General features: G+C 48.8%; 1 protein-coding gene across 4 annotated transcripts in view; it reads right to left on the bottom strand.

Annotated features, from left to right (window-relative positions):
* Positions 1-18,358, bottom strand: part of MYO16 (myosin XVI) — a 596,952-nt gene that overhangs the window by 64,081 nt on the left and 514,513 nt on the right. For all 4 annotated transcript variants that reach the window (XM_045978501.1, XM_045978500.1, XM_045978499.1 and 1 more), the window contains exons 29-31: positions 16,198-16,294; positions 11,431-11,677; positions 9,227-9,498 (exon numbers count right to left, since the gene is read on the bottom strand). In XM_045978501.1, coding sequence (XP_045834457.1) covers positions 9,227-9,498; positions 11,431-11,677; positions 16,198-16,294 — 616 coding nt within the window. The remainder of the gene's footprint in view (positions 1-9,226; positions 9,499-11,430; positions 11,678-16,197; positions 16,295-18,358) is intronic.

The raw sequence follows: 18,358 nt of genomic DNA, 5'->3' as shown, positions 1-18,358 counted from the left end.
TGATTCATGGAGAACTTCTAAGGGGGAGGGGCGCCCTGCTGGCTCAGGGGGTATGTGACTCTTGATCTCAGGGTGGAGAATTTGAGCCCCACCTTGGGCACAGAGATTATTTAAAATACAAAACAAAACAACAAAAAACTTCAAAGACAGAAACTTGTTAGGCCGAAACAGGGGAGATACTCAGAAAAACGATGAAAGAGGGTGAAGAACCACTTAAATACGACTCTAAAACACTTATTAAAGGTTGGTTAAAAAATCCCCTCCCAGATTCCAAGAGACTTCTTTTTTCTAATGTATTTTTACCATAAATTGTCATAGTATTCTTATTAACTATAATTTATCTGGAAACTGAGATGTTCATGTCAGAAAACTGCGTAAAATTTGCTGAAGCAGCAAAACTTCTAGAAAATCTTGAACTGTTTTATTAATTTGGTATTTTACTAATCTGAAGGAAGGTATGTAAGCGCGGCTAATTTTGCTGAGTTCCTGAGTTGTTTCAGGCAGCCGGGTTTTTCGGTCACTGTGCATGTCTGACAGCGATCTCTGTCTCTCGTTGTGGGGCTCCTGTGGGGTCTTGTGGCTAACAGTAAGGACTTTGGAATCAGCTCTGGATTCATATCCCAGAGTGATCATTCACTCGTGCCATCATTCACTTGGGCATGCATTCAAGTCGTGTTTAACTGCGACACATTCATGAACACAGAATGTTCCCTTCCTTCTTCTGCTCTAGTGGGAGGTGTCAGACGATAACAGCAAGTAAATAAAGCAGATGAGTAAATTCTCTCGCATGTTGGAACGTGATACACACCACGAGGACCAGGAACAGCAGGCCACAGGAAGGGGGTCCCAGGGCGGTGAAGAAAAGGGGTGTTGGGAAAATCTCTCTAAGTTCCAGTATGGTCACACGCAAAATGGTGATAGTGGTCATTATCCCAGAGGAGTAAAAGGGAGAGAAGTGCTCAGCTCCTGCTCTGGTACATTGCAAACGTGAGTCAAATGGGAGATATGCAAGAGAGAAAGAAAAAGAACACAGCTAATTTTCTAGCCCACTGGACATCTTTGTAAGCCAGTGTCCTACAGGGTTCGCCAAAGCAGCCAACTTCTAAGAATGGAAAATACCAAAAATGCAGAATTCTGTAACTCATAAGCATTATTCCAAAGGCTTTCAATGTGCTAAGACACAGCCGCTCATAAGCTTCTGGAAAGTTAATGAACCACACTAATTTTTAACATTAGTATTATCGAATTGTTCTGAAGATTTGAATAATTTAAAGGATTTGTGGCAGACCGTATTTTCCAAAACTGGCTTCAATAATATTTTCCAATCCCACATGTTCTTCCATAACCTTGAAACCGGCAGGGCCTCTGTGACTGAGCCCTGATGAATCAACTGTGACAAAGGAGAAGTCACCTGCCTTCTGAGGCTGGTGGTGGGCACCATGGCTTCATTTGGCTCCTGCTCCCCTGGGATGCGTCCTGGGGGCTCTGTTCTCTATGCACAAAGTCTGTCTACCCTGGAGCAGCCCCACTGTGGAGAACACGTGGAAAGGCCATGGAAGTGAGAGATGCCAGGAGACCCCATCTGCTCCAGGCCTCACCAGTCCGGGTGTCTCCAGCCCAGACACCAGAAATACATAGTGAACCGAGTCTTCAACGGTCCTGGCACCAGCCACTGTCTGACCACAGCTCTGGCTCAGCCCAGCCAGCTGCTGGAACTGTGAGAGACAGAGGATCATCACTACTGTTCTTGTGAGCCGAGTTTGGCGAGGTCTGTTCCACAGCGACGGAGGACTGTTCCACAGCGACAGAGGACTGATGCCGATATCGGTACCGGCCGGGTGCTGCTGCAAAGTGACTCGATAAGTATGGCAGGGGCTTTGGAAGATCAGAGGAGCCTTGAGGACAGTGTGAGTGGAAGTGTGGTGATGCGCAAGAAGGCTCTTGGGGAGGCGTCAAGGAAAGTGAAGAAGATGCCGGAAGCCGGAGGAAACGCAACCCTTCATACGCCACCGCAGAGGGGTTCACAAGAGTATCCCCTGCAGGGATGCTCATGGAGGTGGACGACCTAGAGAAGGGGGGCTGCAGGCAGAGTGGGAACGCTGCCTTCTGGATTATTCTAGCTGCCTCTAGTAAATGTGAGAGTAGAGACATGAGGCAAACAAGGAACTAGTGACTATAAAGGAGCTAGGACTCCTTCATAACTATCAACTATAAAGGAGTCTCTCTCTCTCTCCCCCTTTTGAAAATAACACGGCTCCTCACTGCCAGGCTGTCCAGACAGCAGATAATTCTGGAGTGAAGATGTGACTTCCAGGCGGAGATGAAATCTGGGACATTTCCCTGAAAACCTAGCTAAAGATGAAGCCAAGGTCATGACTTTGAAACCCTTTCTCAAGACCTCATAAAGATTCGAAGCAGTGTCTCATGCATACTTCCCAAGCAGCAACACCCTAGGACTTCTGAGAATATCAAGATTATCGTTCCAGAGAACTCCTGTAGAGAGCCCAGAGTAGAGATGACGTTGTCTCAAAAAGTTAGTGTCTGTGGCTTTTCACCACTGGAGTGGATTACAGATTGACTCACAAGAAACTCACTAAGCTTTTAAAGGAATTGTATCAGTGTTCACCAAAAAGGGCAGAGTCATTACCAAATGGCAAGGTTCTGGTGTCTCAGGATGCTATGAGCAGAAAGCAGGCTGAGAGATATCAGCCCCAAACAAGTTGCCTCTTGTGCATTAGGAATTATAACTCAAAGGTGAGCCAAGATTGCAGAACATGGGCCTGAGAGCCATGGAAAACCATTTCCAGGCACCAGGACTCAATCCTACTCAAGGCCCCAGGCAACCTGTGCCCAGGTGTCCTTCAGAACTGCTGTGTGCCTTCCAAGCGCCCCATCTCCGGTCAAGGGCATCTGCACCCATCCCTGCAGGATCTTCTCACGCAAGGGGTAGAGCCTGTCTTTGGACCAAATGGGGCATCCTGGAAGAGCTGTGCACCCGAGCTGCCAGGAAGCCTGCGTCTGACCAACCCAATGAGATGGGGACTTTGGGTCTGGGCCTGGTGGACTGAGGAGAGGCAGCTTTGGGGAGTTGGAAGAGGAGTGACTGTATTTCATATGTGGGAAGGGTGTGAGTTGTTTTTGTCCAGTGGGTGGGTTGGAATTGTATTCTCCTAGAATCGGCCACAATAGTGTTTCCAATCCTGTTAAGAGGTTGAGTCTGTTTCTCCTTTGTAAACCTGGGTGCACCCTTGGGACCGCCTGGCAGATGGGAGGGAGGTGGTGACCGTGAGGCTGCCTGGTGTCCTCTCTCCCGGAGCACGTGCCTTCGACACGCTGCTGCTTCTCTGTGTATGAAGTCCAGCCCCCACCAAAGCTGTCACCCCGCATAAACCATGTAGAGGAAATATCTGGAGATAGAGACGCCCACGCCGTCCCAGTCCTCACATGGCCGACGAGCCAGCATGCGTGGGGCCAACCTTCAGATGATTCCAACTACCAACCTGCAGCCTCTTGAAGGACCTTGACTGAGGACCACCCAGAGGGGCCCACAACGACTGAATTTGAATCATTGGGCGTGAGAACTAGAAGCTTCAGTCTTCATAAAATACAATTACAAAACCACAGAATATTAAAGTCTCATTGCTTTTATGGCTGTTTCTCTGTATGTGTGCATTCACACAAATACTAATAATTCATTTTAAATATGGATGGAAGGGCTACGAACAATGAACTTATATTAAGAATTTTCTTTAAAAAAATAAAGAATTTTCTTAACGATGTTTTGACTCCCAATATTGATGGGTACAACACCTAGGACTCCATCCGGATGGGGTCAGACATTCATTTCCATGGTCACAGGACACCTTCAGGGCAAGGCCTGGTGTTGTAACAGTAGCTTAAGTGTTAGACCAAACATTCTCAACCTCGTCTCTTATCTGCGCTACCGTGCAGCGATCTAGGGAATTAACGTCATGCTGAGGTTCTTTTAGGAGATAAAATGTTCTTATACAGAATACATGCCCTTTGAAGGTTCCTTGAGGCATGTCAGGTGGCTTTTAAGGCACCCTTTTGAGTAGGACACAAGTTATTTGGCCCTATTCTCCCTGAAAAACAGGTAGACCTTCATAGTTAATTTATAAGAAAGAGAAAATGAATGAGAAGTTTGTTCATCGAGAAGATAGTTCTGACTGGGCATGGGCATATCCACCATATTCAATCCCTTCAGAGTGCTTCTGCCTAGTTTCAGAGCAAACCTAAGGCTTAGCATAGGGCCCTGGACAGAGAGTGCTCAGCTAGACGCCAGCTGGCTGGACGCTGGACCAGCCCCATACACGAGTGAACGTAGTACCAACCTACAACCAGCTACAAAAGGGAGGAAAAAAGTGCTTCCACCGAGCCGTGACATACTGTGACCTGATGACATTATTTTTGGTGGGAGGAGCCCATAACATTTGCTGTTACCCCATCTACACCCACCGGACTTCACCCCGTATGGGTAAAGTCACTGAAATGTCCTTCCCAACCCCTTCCCAGGTTCCAACAAGGGTGAGCACCCTTGCCCTGTGTTCCACACCACGTCCTCTCTCTGCCGTTAGTCTGCTTATCTTGTAATTCCTTCACCCATTTATCTCCAACCCTGTCTCTGTGGCCCTCTGGGGGGAGGCGGCCTCATGGAGTACAAGGAATTACTGTGTGTCGAATGGACTCATGTGTCCTAAGTTGTGAAACACGCACTCTTATTCTTCTTTATTCAGTAACATATTCTCAGGATGGTGTTCACCAAATATCTAATTTCTGTCAAATTTTAGCTAATAGGAAAATATAGTCAAGGGGCTTCTGTGAAAAATGCACTGGAAGGCCAAATCCAGCAAATCTCAAGGGTACATTTTATTTGACATAGATCACAGAGATCACAAGTAGGCAGAGAGGCAGGCAGAGAGAGAGGAGGAAGCAGGCTCCCTGCTGAGCAGAAAGCCTGATGTGGGGCTCGATCCCAGGACCCTGAGATCATGACCTGAGCCGAAGGCAGAGGCTTACCCCCTGAGCCACCCAGGCACCCCTCAAGGGTACATTTTAAACCTGGTCAAATTGTGGTCATTCTGATTTGCTGATAAGAATCAACTTCTGTGTGAATGGAAGTAATACAAAGAAATACATTCCTATAACATGCATTTGTTCCATAAATATTTCCTGAATGCCCGCTGTGTACTAAGGGGTATTCTTGAGTAAAGATAAACACAGACAGTGAAAAAGAGATGGAATGTCATTTCCAAACGAAGCTACACAGATGAACTATTCTTGTATAAATATAAACTTACAAATTTATATTTGTATCATTTATAAATACATACATGGTCTTGTTGGGAATGGAGTTATACAGCAATTTACTTTTAAAAATTACGGATTCTGCAAGTATTATTTGTAAGGAATGGGCTGCTGCTGTCTGAAGGGATGGGGGGTGTGAAGATCACATGACAGGAGAGTGAACAGTGAAGGCAGCCTCTACTCCAGCAAAACCGGTCTCTTGCAATCCCCCACCCAGTTACCCCAAACCTGGGAACAAGTCTGTACTGTGGGCTTAGAGAATCAAGTCTCCAGAAGGGTGCACGAGCTGGGAGCTGGGAACCCCCTAGACAGAAGAAGCAGCCCCGTTCTTCCTGCCCTAGTCACTTTGGCAATGAGCAACCCTAGACTTTTAAACAATAGCACAGTTGATCCTTGAACAGCGCAGGCGCTGGGGTGCCCACCGCTCTTGCCATTGAAAATCTGCCTGTAACTTTTGACTCTCCCCAAATTCTCCTACTGATGTAGCGTTCTGTTGCAGAAGCAACAGTCTATGAATGTGTAATTTACATGCGTATTATATACTGTATCTTTACAACAAAGTAAGTGAGGGAAAAGAAACTGTTACCCAGAAAATCAGAGAAAATGTGTTCACGGTGTCGTACACTATCGAGAAACGATCCACGTCTCACCGGACCCAGGCAGCTCCAGCCGGTGCTGTTCCAGGGTCAGCTCCACTCGCAAGCAGTCAGCCCTAACTTGCTAATAGTTGGCACACAAGTGTCAGAATTTACTGGCTCAGAAAATTGCTTCATGCTTCTCAGGCACAAAGACGGTGAGAAAAAATAAAAGAGCTCTCTCCATTGCCTGTCTTTATTATGACCGTGTTTACTGGTTGAAAACCTATGGGAAAGGCTGAATGTGACCTAATCTTTGGTTTCTCTAAGCTTTTTGGCTCTCCTCTCATCAGACCTCCCTTCACTACATAACCTTCGCAGATGAATCAGCAGCTTTCCCTGCAAAAGAAGAGTGTCTGAACTCGGTCTTTTCAGAAGCCAAAAGGAATGAATCAGGTAAGAAACTGACTGGGTTGCGGTCCCTGTTCTCAGGAAATCAAGGCTGACACAGCATTTTAAATAGCAATCCTAGTTTCTTCCTGTCTTCTCCAGAAGGACAGTTTTGTGACATATACAAAAAGCCCAGCACTGTCCTCGGGGTACAAGCGTGGAGAAGCAGTGGTGTCTGAGAGGATTTTCTGCTCTGTTTGGAGCTTCCACACCCCACGGTGATAGTAATGACTGAGGAACTGAGTTCTAAATTTCACTTAATTTGAAGTTAAATGTCAACAGCCAGACATGGCTAGTGGCCTCTGTCCTGGACACCTCCACTCCTGTCGCAAAAGCATAAATGGGGCCAGAGCCCCTGTGCATGGTGGATTTCTCTCAGAAGGGCGTATGGGTTGGAAACCCAGGTGACCAGATCCCCACTGGCCCCTGACTCCTGATGCTACGGAAACCAGCGGGCACACCTGCCTGATCGGATTAGCAGGTTTGAGGGAGGACTCGTCTCCAGCGGCAGGAGAGGCGGGGGTGGGCATAGAGTCGCGTGAGGAATCTTGTTAGAAAGGACACACCACGCAGACAGCAGTCAACACACCACCTCCGGGGCTGGCCTCCACATTCTGAGTTCACAGGGTTCGACCTGCGGGGGAGACCCCGACGGGTGACCTTGGTCACGAGCCAGCTGAAACTAGGTTCCAAGAACTTAACTTTCTCCTGAAAGTCTTGCAACCCTCATGGCATCCCATGATGTATTTTGAACGGCGAGGCTGCCCGGTGCGTCCTCACAGGAGTGGCAATGTCCTGTCACCTGCTTTTATATGCATTTCTCTCTCCTGTGGTTCTCCGGTCCCTTTTTCTTAATGGACGTGTTTTGATGTCATCCCCAATACTTTCTCTCCCTTCCCGATGACACGACTAGTTGCCACCAGCTGAATACTGCAGAATCTCGAGTCCAGGGCAGACGGCTTTGGAATGGGCACGCACGGGGGTTTTCAGATGGGACGGACCATTTTGGGGCCGACCTCCTCAACTCGGTAGCGCCCGTGTGCGGCGTTGGAGTCAGGACAGGGAGCCACCTTGGGTGGGCTGTGACGGTCAGTCTTGTTTCGTGTTTTTCCAGCTTCTGACGCTATCCTGGGTCTAGTCCACATTTTCTTTATCGCATCAGTGTTCACCTGCAGGAGGCCATTCTTCCTCTTCCAATAAACCCAAGGGAGCTTCCTTCGGCGCAATTTTTTCAGCTCTATACCACAAATCCTGGGCAGAGGTTTGAAAGTAGGACTGGGAATGGGATGTACCCCCTCGCCCCGGGAGCGGGTTTACGGTCTGTTTAGACGACAGCCTCTTGTGGTTCGCGGGGGCGTTGGAGGAGGCCCCGCATCTCCACCGTTCCAGCTCTAACGCTGGGTCTGCGCTCGCACTGACATCCCCCTGAGCCTGTCCTCCCGAGATTCCCCTGTCGAAGCTTTCAACTTTCGTAGCTGTTTTTGGTGCCGTGACCTCAGAAACACACTTGCACGCCTCTCCCCAAGCTTAGGAATTTCTCCTACATTTCCTACATCTCTGTATTATCATGACATGACTCATACATTACCATACTGATGGCCTTTTTTTAAAAAAAAAAATTAAATATTCTCTTAAAAATCCATTCTTTTGGGGCACCTGCCTTCAGCTCAGGTCATGGTCTCAGGGTCTTGGGATTGAGCCCTGCATTGGGCTCCCTCTCCCTCTGCCTGCCTCTCTGCCTACTTGTGATATCTCTCTGTCAGATAAATAAATAAAATCTTTGAAAAAAATTCTAAAAAAAAACTTTAAAAAATCCATTCTTTCTGAAAGTGATGATGAAGAAGCCTCTTTCCTGGTAGCGGGGGCTCTCACTGCTCCTGGCGTCAGAGCCACAGTCTTTCCACTGTCCCCTGGTATCACCATCTCCTCCCCCAGACGGGTGCGCGGCTTCAGCATGATTTTGTATTCTTGGCTCATCTGCTTACGGAAGGAATCGTGATCCATCCCGTGTCCAGGTGGAAGTTTCTCTAGTGGAACCTGCACCCCATTCCTTGTAGAGTCTCACCCCCATCCTGTACCTCCTCCCCTACTTGGTGTACGCTTCTCTGAAGCCGCGATACGCTGAAATACTTTATGTATTGGCTTGTTCACTGTGTCGAGCATCTGTCTTGCCACACGAGAACGGAAACCCCGTAAGGAAAGATGATCCCGTTTGTTTCAGATAGGATGTTATCCTGCGCTGACGTACCTGCCCTGCCCACACGTCCTGCCTCTGTTTCCGCTCTTTGAAAAATGAGTGATTAGGCGGTGACAGTCACCTGAACTAGTCATTGTGAGATTTTAGGCTTTTTTTTTTTTAAGATTTTATTTATTTATTTATTGGACAGACAGAGATCACAGGTAGGCAGAGAGGCAGGCAGAGAGAGAGGAGGAAGCAGGCTCCCTGCTGAGCAGAGAGCCCGACGCGGGGCTCGATCCCAGGACCCTGAGATCATGACCTGAGCAGAAGGCAGAGGCTTCACCCCCTGAGCCACCCAGGCGCCCCTATGAGAGTTTAGGCTTTTAATCAGTGAACATTTCCCCGGACAAGGACAGACACCCTGACGTGCTCTGGTCCGAGGCCCCAGGCGCGCACTGACAATGCTGATGGGGGAGGGACAGTGAGGAAAGGATACACAAGTAGCTCTTCCCTAACACCCGGGAGAGCTGAGTACATAGGGCTTATATTTAATGATTAAAGAGCTGCTGGCGAGCTGACAGCAGGACTTATTTCTATTAAAAATAGATTAGGGCAGTGATGCTGCCGGGGCCTTCAGACACCGGAAGGCAGAGCATCAGGGCCCCCGACCAGGCGCCCCCCCCTTCCCCCTGCTGACCTTCACCGGCCGACTCCCGGGCCGCCGCCCACAGGCAGGCGCTCACGGCCTCATAGGAGGCGCTCAGCCGCGTGGTGGGGTCCCTCTTGGGCTTGGGCGGAGGCTGTTTCCGTGGTGAGGGGAGGCCGCTGCCTTCATCCAGGCTGGACACCGAGTGCAGAGAAGGAGACCGGGTGGACGGGCCAGCCAGAGCCTGGATCAGGCCGTCCACCGCCAGGGGGACCGGGACGGAGCTGTAGTGGCCGTGCCTGGGTCCAGCCCTGTCTTCGGCTCTGGGGGGAACAGAACACAAGCGGTACCCCGCGGGGTGGCCCAGATGCGTTATTGAGACCGTCACCGTGAACCCACTCAAGCAAGCATGATCCCGGCTTTTCGGTGAACGGCCTTCCCCTGCCGCGGCCCAAGGATGCGTGTCTCGTGCTCTGGGACGGGCCGCACCCAGGGAACGCTGCCCCCCCTCCCGGGCCCCGCTCGCGCTGGATGAGCGCGGTGCAGACCATCACGCGACTCTAAGAACCTCACGCCAACACAGCACTTCTTACAGACAGCCACGCTTTCTAGCAGGCGCTCGCTGAATGAATTTTTCACACTCTGATTATTAAGCAAATCAAAAAACCAGAATTTCAATCTGAATGATAATTTCTGGGAAATCCGTCTTAATAGAGAGTTAGTGATGCATCAAATGCGGGGAGTTCATCACCGTCTCCCATTGCCAAAGAGCATGCTCTTGACTTAAAACCGTCAATGGTTTACGCTTCTCTCTCTCTCTCGCTCCCCCTTTCTCCTTGCCATTGAAACTCCACGAGCAATTGTTTCATGACGGGCAGAATTGTTATTTTTGTTCAGTTCCCCCATCGGTGTGCACGATGCCAAGCGAACTGCTGGTAGTCAATACATAAATAGGAAAGACTTCTGCACTTAATTTGTATCAGGCAAAATGAATACATAATCAAATGGGGAAATTGAGGTGGCTGTCGAGTTCCAGCAGCGAAAATAATAAATATTATTCGGGAAGTCAGATAAAATTAATAGTTATCTGGTTTAAAAAAAAAGTCCCTTCTGGCTTCACACGTCAACGTAATCATGTACCCACGAGATGCCAATGCCTTTATCGCACAAGGAGTCTCCGAGCATTTGTGTTTGTAATTATATCTTTGTGCGGCAGCACACCAGCCGGGGTGGGGAAGCCACCACGAGGCAGAGCCAGACGCCCGTGTGGAAAATGAACTAGCCGGAGATGAAAGCAGGGCACTCAGTGAATCATTTGTTTTCCCTGTAATGTTTAATTACAGTTTTCCGTACAAAGGGAAGTTTTTCAGTATTTAATCACGGAGATATTTGAAGCTAATTAGCGAGAGACACATCGCCATTTCATCTTTAATAAAAAATCATTTGACACAGGCAGCCGAGGCGAAGGGGAGTCATTTTCCGTGAGAAACGACCAGCTAACGCCAAGTTTCTATGGAAAAACAAACACCTGCCTGACGCCCAGGGAGGACCCAGGTCCCTGCCCTCCCGAGAGGGGGGCCGAGAATCAGGGGTGTCCCCGTCCTTCAGGGAGAGGCAAGACCGGTAAGACGGAGACACACCAGGTCGCCTCCACACTTCTATCCCAAGCTCAGCGTCCAAAGCGAACTTGACAATGAAAAGTGCTTCCCCCAAATTTTCCCGTTGGCAAAGAAACTGACAAATTACTAAGGGAAATATAATACCTACAGAGCATTGATTCCACTTCTCTGTGTTCAGAGTGGCTTCTTCGTTGTTTGGTTCAGATTTCCAGAAGTTTCTATGAGTCACCATATATATATATATATATATATATATATATATATATATATATATGTAAAATACTTGTATAAAGATGTCAAGAACCGAGCTGTATATTTTTGCTAAGACAGAAATATGGGCTCTCTTAAAACTGTGGCCTTGAGACGGTAAGCGATGCAGCATTGTAGGGGAAGCGATAGCCGCTTCAGACGGAGAAACTAGCAGAGGGCAGCCATTGCGTGAAAAGAAAGCATGAGAAGGGACCCTTTTAGATTGCTCGGAGGTTTCAAAGAGCAAGTCACACACACGCACATCCATGCTCATTCCCGTAACCACCGTCATATTCGACAGAACCCTGCATTAAGGACTACTGGGATTTTCTTGACTCCACTGATCAATGATAAGGGTAATTAAAGTTGCATACGATCTGCCTTTACCTTTTGGTTCCTTCCTCTGGCTTGTGTCTGGCCTCCACCTTCGCTTTATGGTAAGTAGCATTCATTTCGTTCCGCAGCCGGTCATTTTCACGCGCAATGTCAGAAGCGTTCTGAATGACCAGGGCGTCGTAGGTCTTCAACCCCATGTCTTCCGTAATCTGCAGGAAGCTGTTGATGGACGTGACCTCTTGCTGTCTGATGCTCCTTTTCTGAAGCAAGTGCTGGCGTGCTAGAAACCCTCTTACAACTTCCAGAAAAGAACACAATCATGGGTCAGTGAGAGGAGCAGAAGCAAAATCCAGACACACACAGAGTCCCAACACATGGATGCCTCGGCAGATACATCTCACTCAGAACTGGGATTTACAAAACCTTCTCATCTCGTGTCTGGAAAGGGATCTGCACTCAGCAACGATAACACCTAAGAGGCGAAATCTGTAACCTAAGGAATGAGACATCCACACTTGTTTTTGGAACACAGGCTGGACATGATGGTCCAGATGAAAGAAAGAAGGTCAGTGGGGAGGAACCAGGTCTAAACCACAGAGAATTCTGCAGCGTGATGGTAACTGGGCCACTTTAGGGGGCACCGCTCATCTCTCGTTATATCCGAGTAGAACAAAAACAGCTGAGGCTTCTGGAAGTTGTCTTCAAAAACACGCATGTATTGTTAATAAGACTATGATTGAACTCCTTAAAAAAAAAAAAACGAGCAGCACATTTAAGACTCTGAAAAGAGATTATGTGTGAATTGAGGACATCCTTCCTGCTCTCCAGGGAAGGGGTGCTAGCTAGAAAAATGTGTAAGAATTAGGAGAAACAAATGATTGAACACACTTGGAAGTCATTAATATGTCAGTAACAAATGGTAAGACTTGAAACAGAAATAACAATGCCCACCATTTACAGGCATTTCCATGTGTCGGGCTCTCTATCGTTCCATTCCCATTTCATATGAAGGATGGGTCATAAACCATTATCTCCGTCGTGCACCCAGAGAAAGAGAAGCTTACTTAAGCTAAGAAGGTTCTTCCACATAAGCACAACCAATGGACGGTAGAGCCAGGATTCAAATCTCCGTGCTTATGCACCCAAATCATTCCCTTTCCTCAGACCACGCAGATGGTGCTTGAGCTCCCCAGAGAGCAGGTCACCAATGGGAACATCCCAGGGAAGCATATTGTCGTCAACATGAAGAAGAACTTTCTAACGATGAGCGGAGTGTGCACACAGGTCGGGCCAGCTCCTGCGAGAGGGGGTCAGCGTGTCTGAGAGGCTCAACCGCCCCTTCTCCTGGGTGCGGTGAACAGGTGCAAATTTCCAGCTGCGCCTTTTGACCTTAGGACGCCGCCCCTTCCAATTCCAAGTTTCTAAGGTCAGAAGGACTTGCTAGAATCCTAAGAAGAACTACAATCTCAGGGGGAAAAACCGATGTGTGTAGCAAAGACACTTTGTTTTGTTTATAGTGTGGGGGCGGGGAGGCCTGTAAAACATTACGTGCTTTAAACTATTCTCCACTGATAGAAGTAAAACGTGCGGCTTATCTAGAATATTCATTGTGATGCCTTTATTCGATTAGAAGGTGGGAAGCCGAACACAACTTTCCGTAGTTATGGCTCCGGAGGCAAGTGCTATGCAGACATCTAAAATGCTCAAGTCCCCCCCGCCAGTGGCAATACTAAATGTTCAGTTACTTTGGAAGGCAGCTGTATTGAGTTCACTGTGAAACAGTCATGTCGAACCCATCTAAAGGGGGAAAAGATTTCGCAGTGAAAGGTATGATCAGACTCCCAGGAATGAAAAATGCAGCATGAAAGAGAGAAGTGTTAACCAGCGGTGGGCCTGAGAGAAAACAGAAGCGCTCAGATGGGTCCGTTTGCTCGTTCCTGTTACAGTAAAAAAAAAACGGAGACGTTGACTTTTGTGCAAGGGGGAAGGTGAGGGTATATTCAAGATGTTTAACCTTTTGGAATAAAGGGAAGATTAATGTGGCCACAGCGGACGTTGTGTGGCCCCGTGAGAGAAGAGCTATTCACCGCGCGGCCACTCCCCGGGGGCCCCTTGTCCCGCATCCGGGGACTCTGTCTTCTCACCCTCGCTACTGGCAGTCCTTAACGAGTCTTTAACACGATATACCAGCTGCTGAGACCTGCCTTCCTCAGTACGAGCCACCCAGTAAAAATAATTTGTCACAATTGGTCTCCAGTACTTGTTCTCTCTCAGACAAGTGAAAAGTTGGCTTTCCTGACGCTTCCAGCCAGGACCAAGTGAACATGTAGGGTCAGGAAGAAACTTCCATTAGGAGTCACTGAATCTTAAAATGCTTAAGGTTTAGGCTTTCTCCCCCCAACCCCACCCTGTACAAAGGAAAAATGACAGCCCTTGAAAAACCGGAAATAACTCCAGATTGTATAAATGTTGAGTAAATTTCACCCCAGCGAAAAGTACTGAAGGGATTGTTCCAAGAGATATAAAAATAAAAATCAATAATTAATGCTTTGCATTGAAGAGCCTGTAGTTCTAAAGATACTTTTACCTCCGTTATTTCATTTACGCAATCTGAAATTATGGATTTTATTGTGAAGCCACATTTTTAAGACCTGCCTCAGTTTTTATCTTTCAACATGGAGGAATGCCTAGAGTTCTGCTCATTTCTTCACTTTCGGGTCAGTAGGGTCACCTGGACGTTTGCTGTTAAATCGGAGAGATGTTCCTAGCAAGCACCCCGCGCGAAGAAGGGGCACACGTTCTTCTCATTGTATGGAAGGGGACATTTCCAGGAGAACTCGGGATCCCGTTCTGTGTGCGGACACCATGACAGTAAATGGGATTCTCCGTTGGCTCCAGAGCTCAGGGGTGAGGGCACTGGTCTTGGCGACGGGGCCCCATCCCAGCTCCCGTTGAGTCTGCAAGGGCAGATGCTGAATGTGGAGGGGTGGGGGGCCCGAGACTCTGCATTTCTGACTGGCTCCCAGGTGGTGCTCCCAGGGCACAGCAGACGAGCGGCTGAGCCCATGCACAGAACCGCAGTGGTGGCAGCGCAGACTGACCTGGGACACAGCCTCGTCCCGCCTTCCGAGGATGAGGGACAAAGGGGCCAGACGCTCATAACCCAGAGAGGAGCGGGGATTGCCTGGCGTTGGGGCAGACCGCCTCCATCCCCAAGGCTCCCTGCACCACTGCTGACCTCCAGGCTGCTGCAAGCGGCTTCGGCAGCCCAGGCGGAGAACCAGCCATGAGACCGCGGAGTCTGGAGGACGCGGCGGACTGTGCCGGGGCCTCCTACTGTGTTTCTCGGGCACTAGGTGTCCATGTTATGAAAGAGACGACTGCTGGGAGTCATCGAAAGGGGCTTATTTGAGAGCACTGAGGGCACAGGCCAGCGGCCGGGGGAGAGGTCCAGGTGACTGTCTGCAGCAGAGGTCAGGCCAACTCTCAGGTGAGCAGCACCCAGGCTCCTGCAGGCGTGCTCCCGCAGGCGTGCTCCCGCAGAGCCAAGAGCCGTCCTGGAACACCTGCAGCCACGTTAGAGAACCCCAAGGCCAGCCCACACGGGGGCCACTCAGGCAGAAGGGCTGCCCTGTGCCCTCCCTGTTGCCAGCCCCAGGGGTGTGTAGACAGGGCGATACCCACGCCCAGACCCCCCACCCCACCTCGCAGGGCCTGCGGCGGCCAAGAGGGATGGTTTAACTTGGAAGGTAGTTCTGACTTCTGAGCGTTTCTCGGACTGGGCCTGAACAATTCTGTGGAGACGGTTTGAGGCCCCAGCGTCTAGCAGGGTTTTTTAACGATCAGAAAGTGATGGGACCCCCCCTTGAAGATTTCACGCAGGGGCTCCATAGACAGAGGCTTGAACAGAATCCAACCGATTTCTGCATCCCACGAGCTCTGCTTGTGTTTAACATTTCCGGAGGGATCAGAAAGCTAAGCTCATTATAACAGGTTCTGCCCAAACTAGCCTCTATATCTCCTTTTACCTCTCCTTAGATATCATTGATAATATCTAATATAATCAAATCATTAAGCAAATTAAAAATTAATGTTAGTAAGTCTATATATATTTTATGGGTGGCATAGTTAAGATTTTTTTTTTTAATGTGCCCATTTGCAATGGTCACTTGGGCTTTTGCAGGGGAAAAAATCCTGCACGGGATCTCTCCCAGCACGAAAATGCTGCTGTCTGCTATCTCCGATATTACTGTCTTTATAAAGGAAAGGGAAGAGTCAAGGATTTTCCCAGGGCACGTGGAGGGTTCTGTAAAATCCCAGCGCACCGGTGGTCCTGATGGAAATGGCTTATATGCGGTTCTTACGGGCATCTCAGTGCCTGGTTGTGGTGACGGGGGGCGGCGGCGGTTCCCAGTGAAGATTCAAAGCTATGTCTTCCTGCCTGTGCATTCTGCACAAGTGTGAATCAGCAAGTGTGAATCAACAAGTGTGATCAACAAGTGTGAATATTTGCAAGGTGGTGGCTGCGTAGATTATAAAAGACGAATAGTCCCTCTTCCAAACTGTGAGGGGGTGAACCTCAGATATGAAAGTTCAGGTGGAATGACTACCAGACACAGCGGGGGCCAAGCAGGCATCCGCTGATTTATGCGAAGAGCCGGCTCAGCCCCCAGGCTCTGCCCGCATGTGGGGTCATCACAAGGACGGAGGGGCCCACCATGGAGCAGGTCCCGCCGACATTTCGATTCGGGGGTGCCCTACGAGATTGTGTATTTCACAACTCAGACAGGTTCAGAAAGGTGAGGGCGTGATTGTTACCTTTTTGGCAGATGATAATTTTTCTCTGGAGCCGCAGGCACAGATCGTTGAGCTGGTCGGCATGCCAGTATTTTAGAAACACTTTTCGGACTCCCATCTAAAACACAAACAGCAGGAGACATTACTGCATGAAGGTGCCGACCATGGTGATGGGGGAACAGTCGGGCAAGAGATTTTTCCAGAAGAGGATTAGAAGAAACGCAGCAACAAAATTAATTCCCGTACATTTTCCTTAATTTCTTTTCCAAACGCTACTACATCTACACGCAATCCCAAAGGTTTTATTCTAATAAGGGTGCTTGCTGTGTGCACACACTGTCATTAATGTTTGCAAATGTCCATACACGAGAGTTGTGGTGACCGCGCCACGCAGGGCCAAGGAGAAACACAGGCCTTGACCCCACCGAGAGCCGAGACCATCCCCTTCTCCTCCCTCTGTGATTCTTTTCTTTCCTCAACTCAAAGCAGAGAGATTGAGTCTATGAGAAAGAAAACGATACAACAAAAAGACCAACAGACCCCCACAAAGCAGACACACATAACTGTGTCATTTCCATCATTTTTTCCCACTACATATTATTGTATGTTATTATACATCGAATGGTCATACACCCACCATTACAAAGCTGCAGCCCCAAATAAAAAGTCTTAACAAAGTCATGTGTGAGCAATAACCATCAAGGTGATTCTGTAAATGACAATACAATGAGAATTTCTCTGCAGCATTTTAATTATTTTATTTTATCTTATTTATTTATTTTTCTGCAGCATTTTTGAGAAGCATGTTACCGAAGCAGGTCCACAAAAGCTGCGGTGGTGTGCAAGCTGGCCCGGGCGCCCTGCTGCGGAGGAAGACAGCTGCCAAAGCAAAGTCCTTAAGCCACAGAACCATAAACCACACCCATGCATTTTCAAAATAATTTTCTTGGGTGTTGTGCGTATTGTCTAAGAATTCCCAGAACTGGGCAGGTGTGAGGAATGCCCTTCGCAATGTAAATTCTCGCAGGCTTTGGGGGATAGCAAGCGTAAATAATTGCGGAGAGCCTGGTAAATGCTGACACGAGATGCTGGGGGAGCTCGGAGGTGAGGTTCTGCTAGATGAAGGAAAAGTACTGCTCCAGCGCCCCTTGTGACACGTTCATGATCATCTTCTTAGGACTTGAGACAAATGCCACCACGACGAGAAGACTCACACGTGGGCTCCCAAGCATGCGCTGGGTCCTTAAGATGGAGCGCCCGCCCCCTCCAGCCCACATCACAAGGACACCTGCGGCTTGCGTGGAGGCACACACTGTCAGGCACTAGAAGGGTTTATAGGCCGACTTGTCTCCAGAATGCCTGGCCAGAGGCAGTTTATGAAGCTTTTTATTTGGAAACTGAGTTTATTCCAGACGTTGTTGTCACGCCTCTTCGAGCTGTCACTAGCTGCCACATCCATCGAGCTGCCCCCTTCGCCATGATCAGCTGTCTTAATGAAACACACGGTTGTGCAAGAGACTGGGGCCTGAGTCGTCCATGGTGGCGGTCAGGCCGGTGAGTCAGATCAAGGGGGCAAGTTCTCAACAACTGTCCTGTCTCAGAGGCTCCCGCTTGACTGGAGGCTGTTCTTTGTTGAGGTTTCTTGTAGTTTGCTGAGATCTGAGACACTCACCTGGGCGGGGGGCTACAGAGAGTTGTTACTTTTTCTCACTGTATTGCCATTCCCTCTCCCGAGTTATTTTCCATAATTCATAGTCTTTTTCTTCCCCCCTTCCCAACTGCTGACTTATTTTGGCAGCCAACAGGAAGAACAGTTGGTACTGTCTGTGAGCGCCGCGGAACAAATCTGTGAGACAGGCACCGGGAAGGAGGGAGCATGGCGTCTTTCTGTTCATCGCTGACTGTCGTATGGAACTCATTGTGGGAAACCGAATTGCAAAGGCAAAATGCATGCAAACCTGTGTCCCAAAAGGCATGTCCAGAAGAGTGATAGCCGGCAATATGACCCAATGTGTGGAGTCGGTGACAATCACTAGGGGAACTCATTGGGGGGGGGGGGGCGCTCGACATGGGGAAAAGACCTATGGAATGGAATTAAGACAACTAGGTTACAGTTCCACTCTCTTAATTAAGTGGGGACCCTGGCTGGATGAGAAGGGAGTTGGACAGGATGACAAAGAGC

Source organism: Meles meles, chromosome 14 (genome assembly GCF_922984935.1).
Source record: "Meles meles chromosome 14, mMelMel3.1 paternal haplotype, whole genome shotgun sequence".
NCBI lineage: Eukaryota > Metazoa > Chordata > Mammalia > Carnivora > Mustelidae > Meles > Meles meles.
Note: the sequence above shows the minus strand (reverse complement) of the source record. Positions and strands in the feature narration are given on the sequence as shown.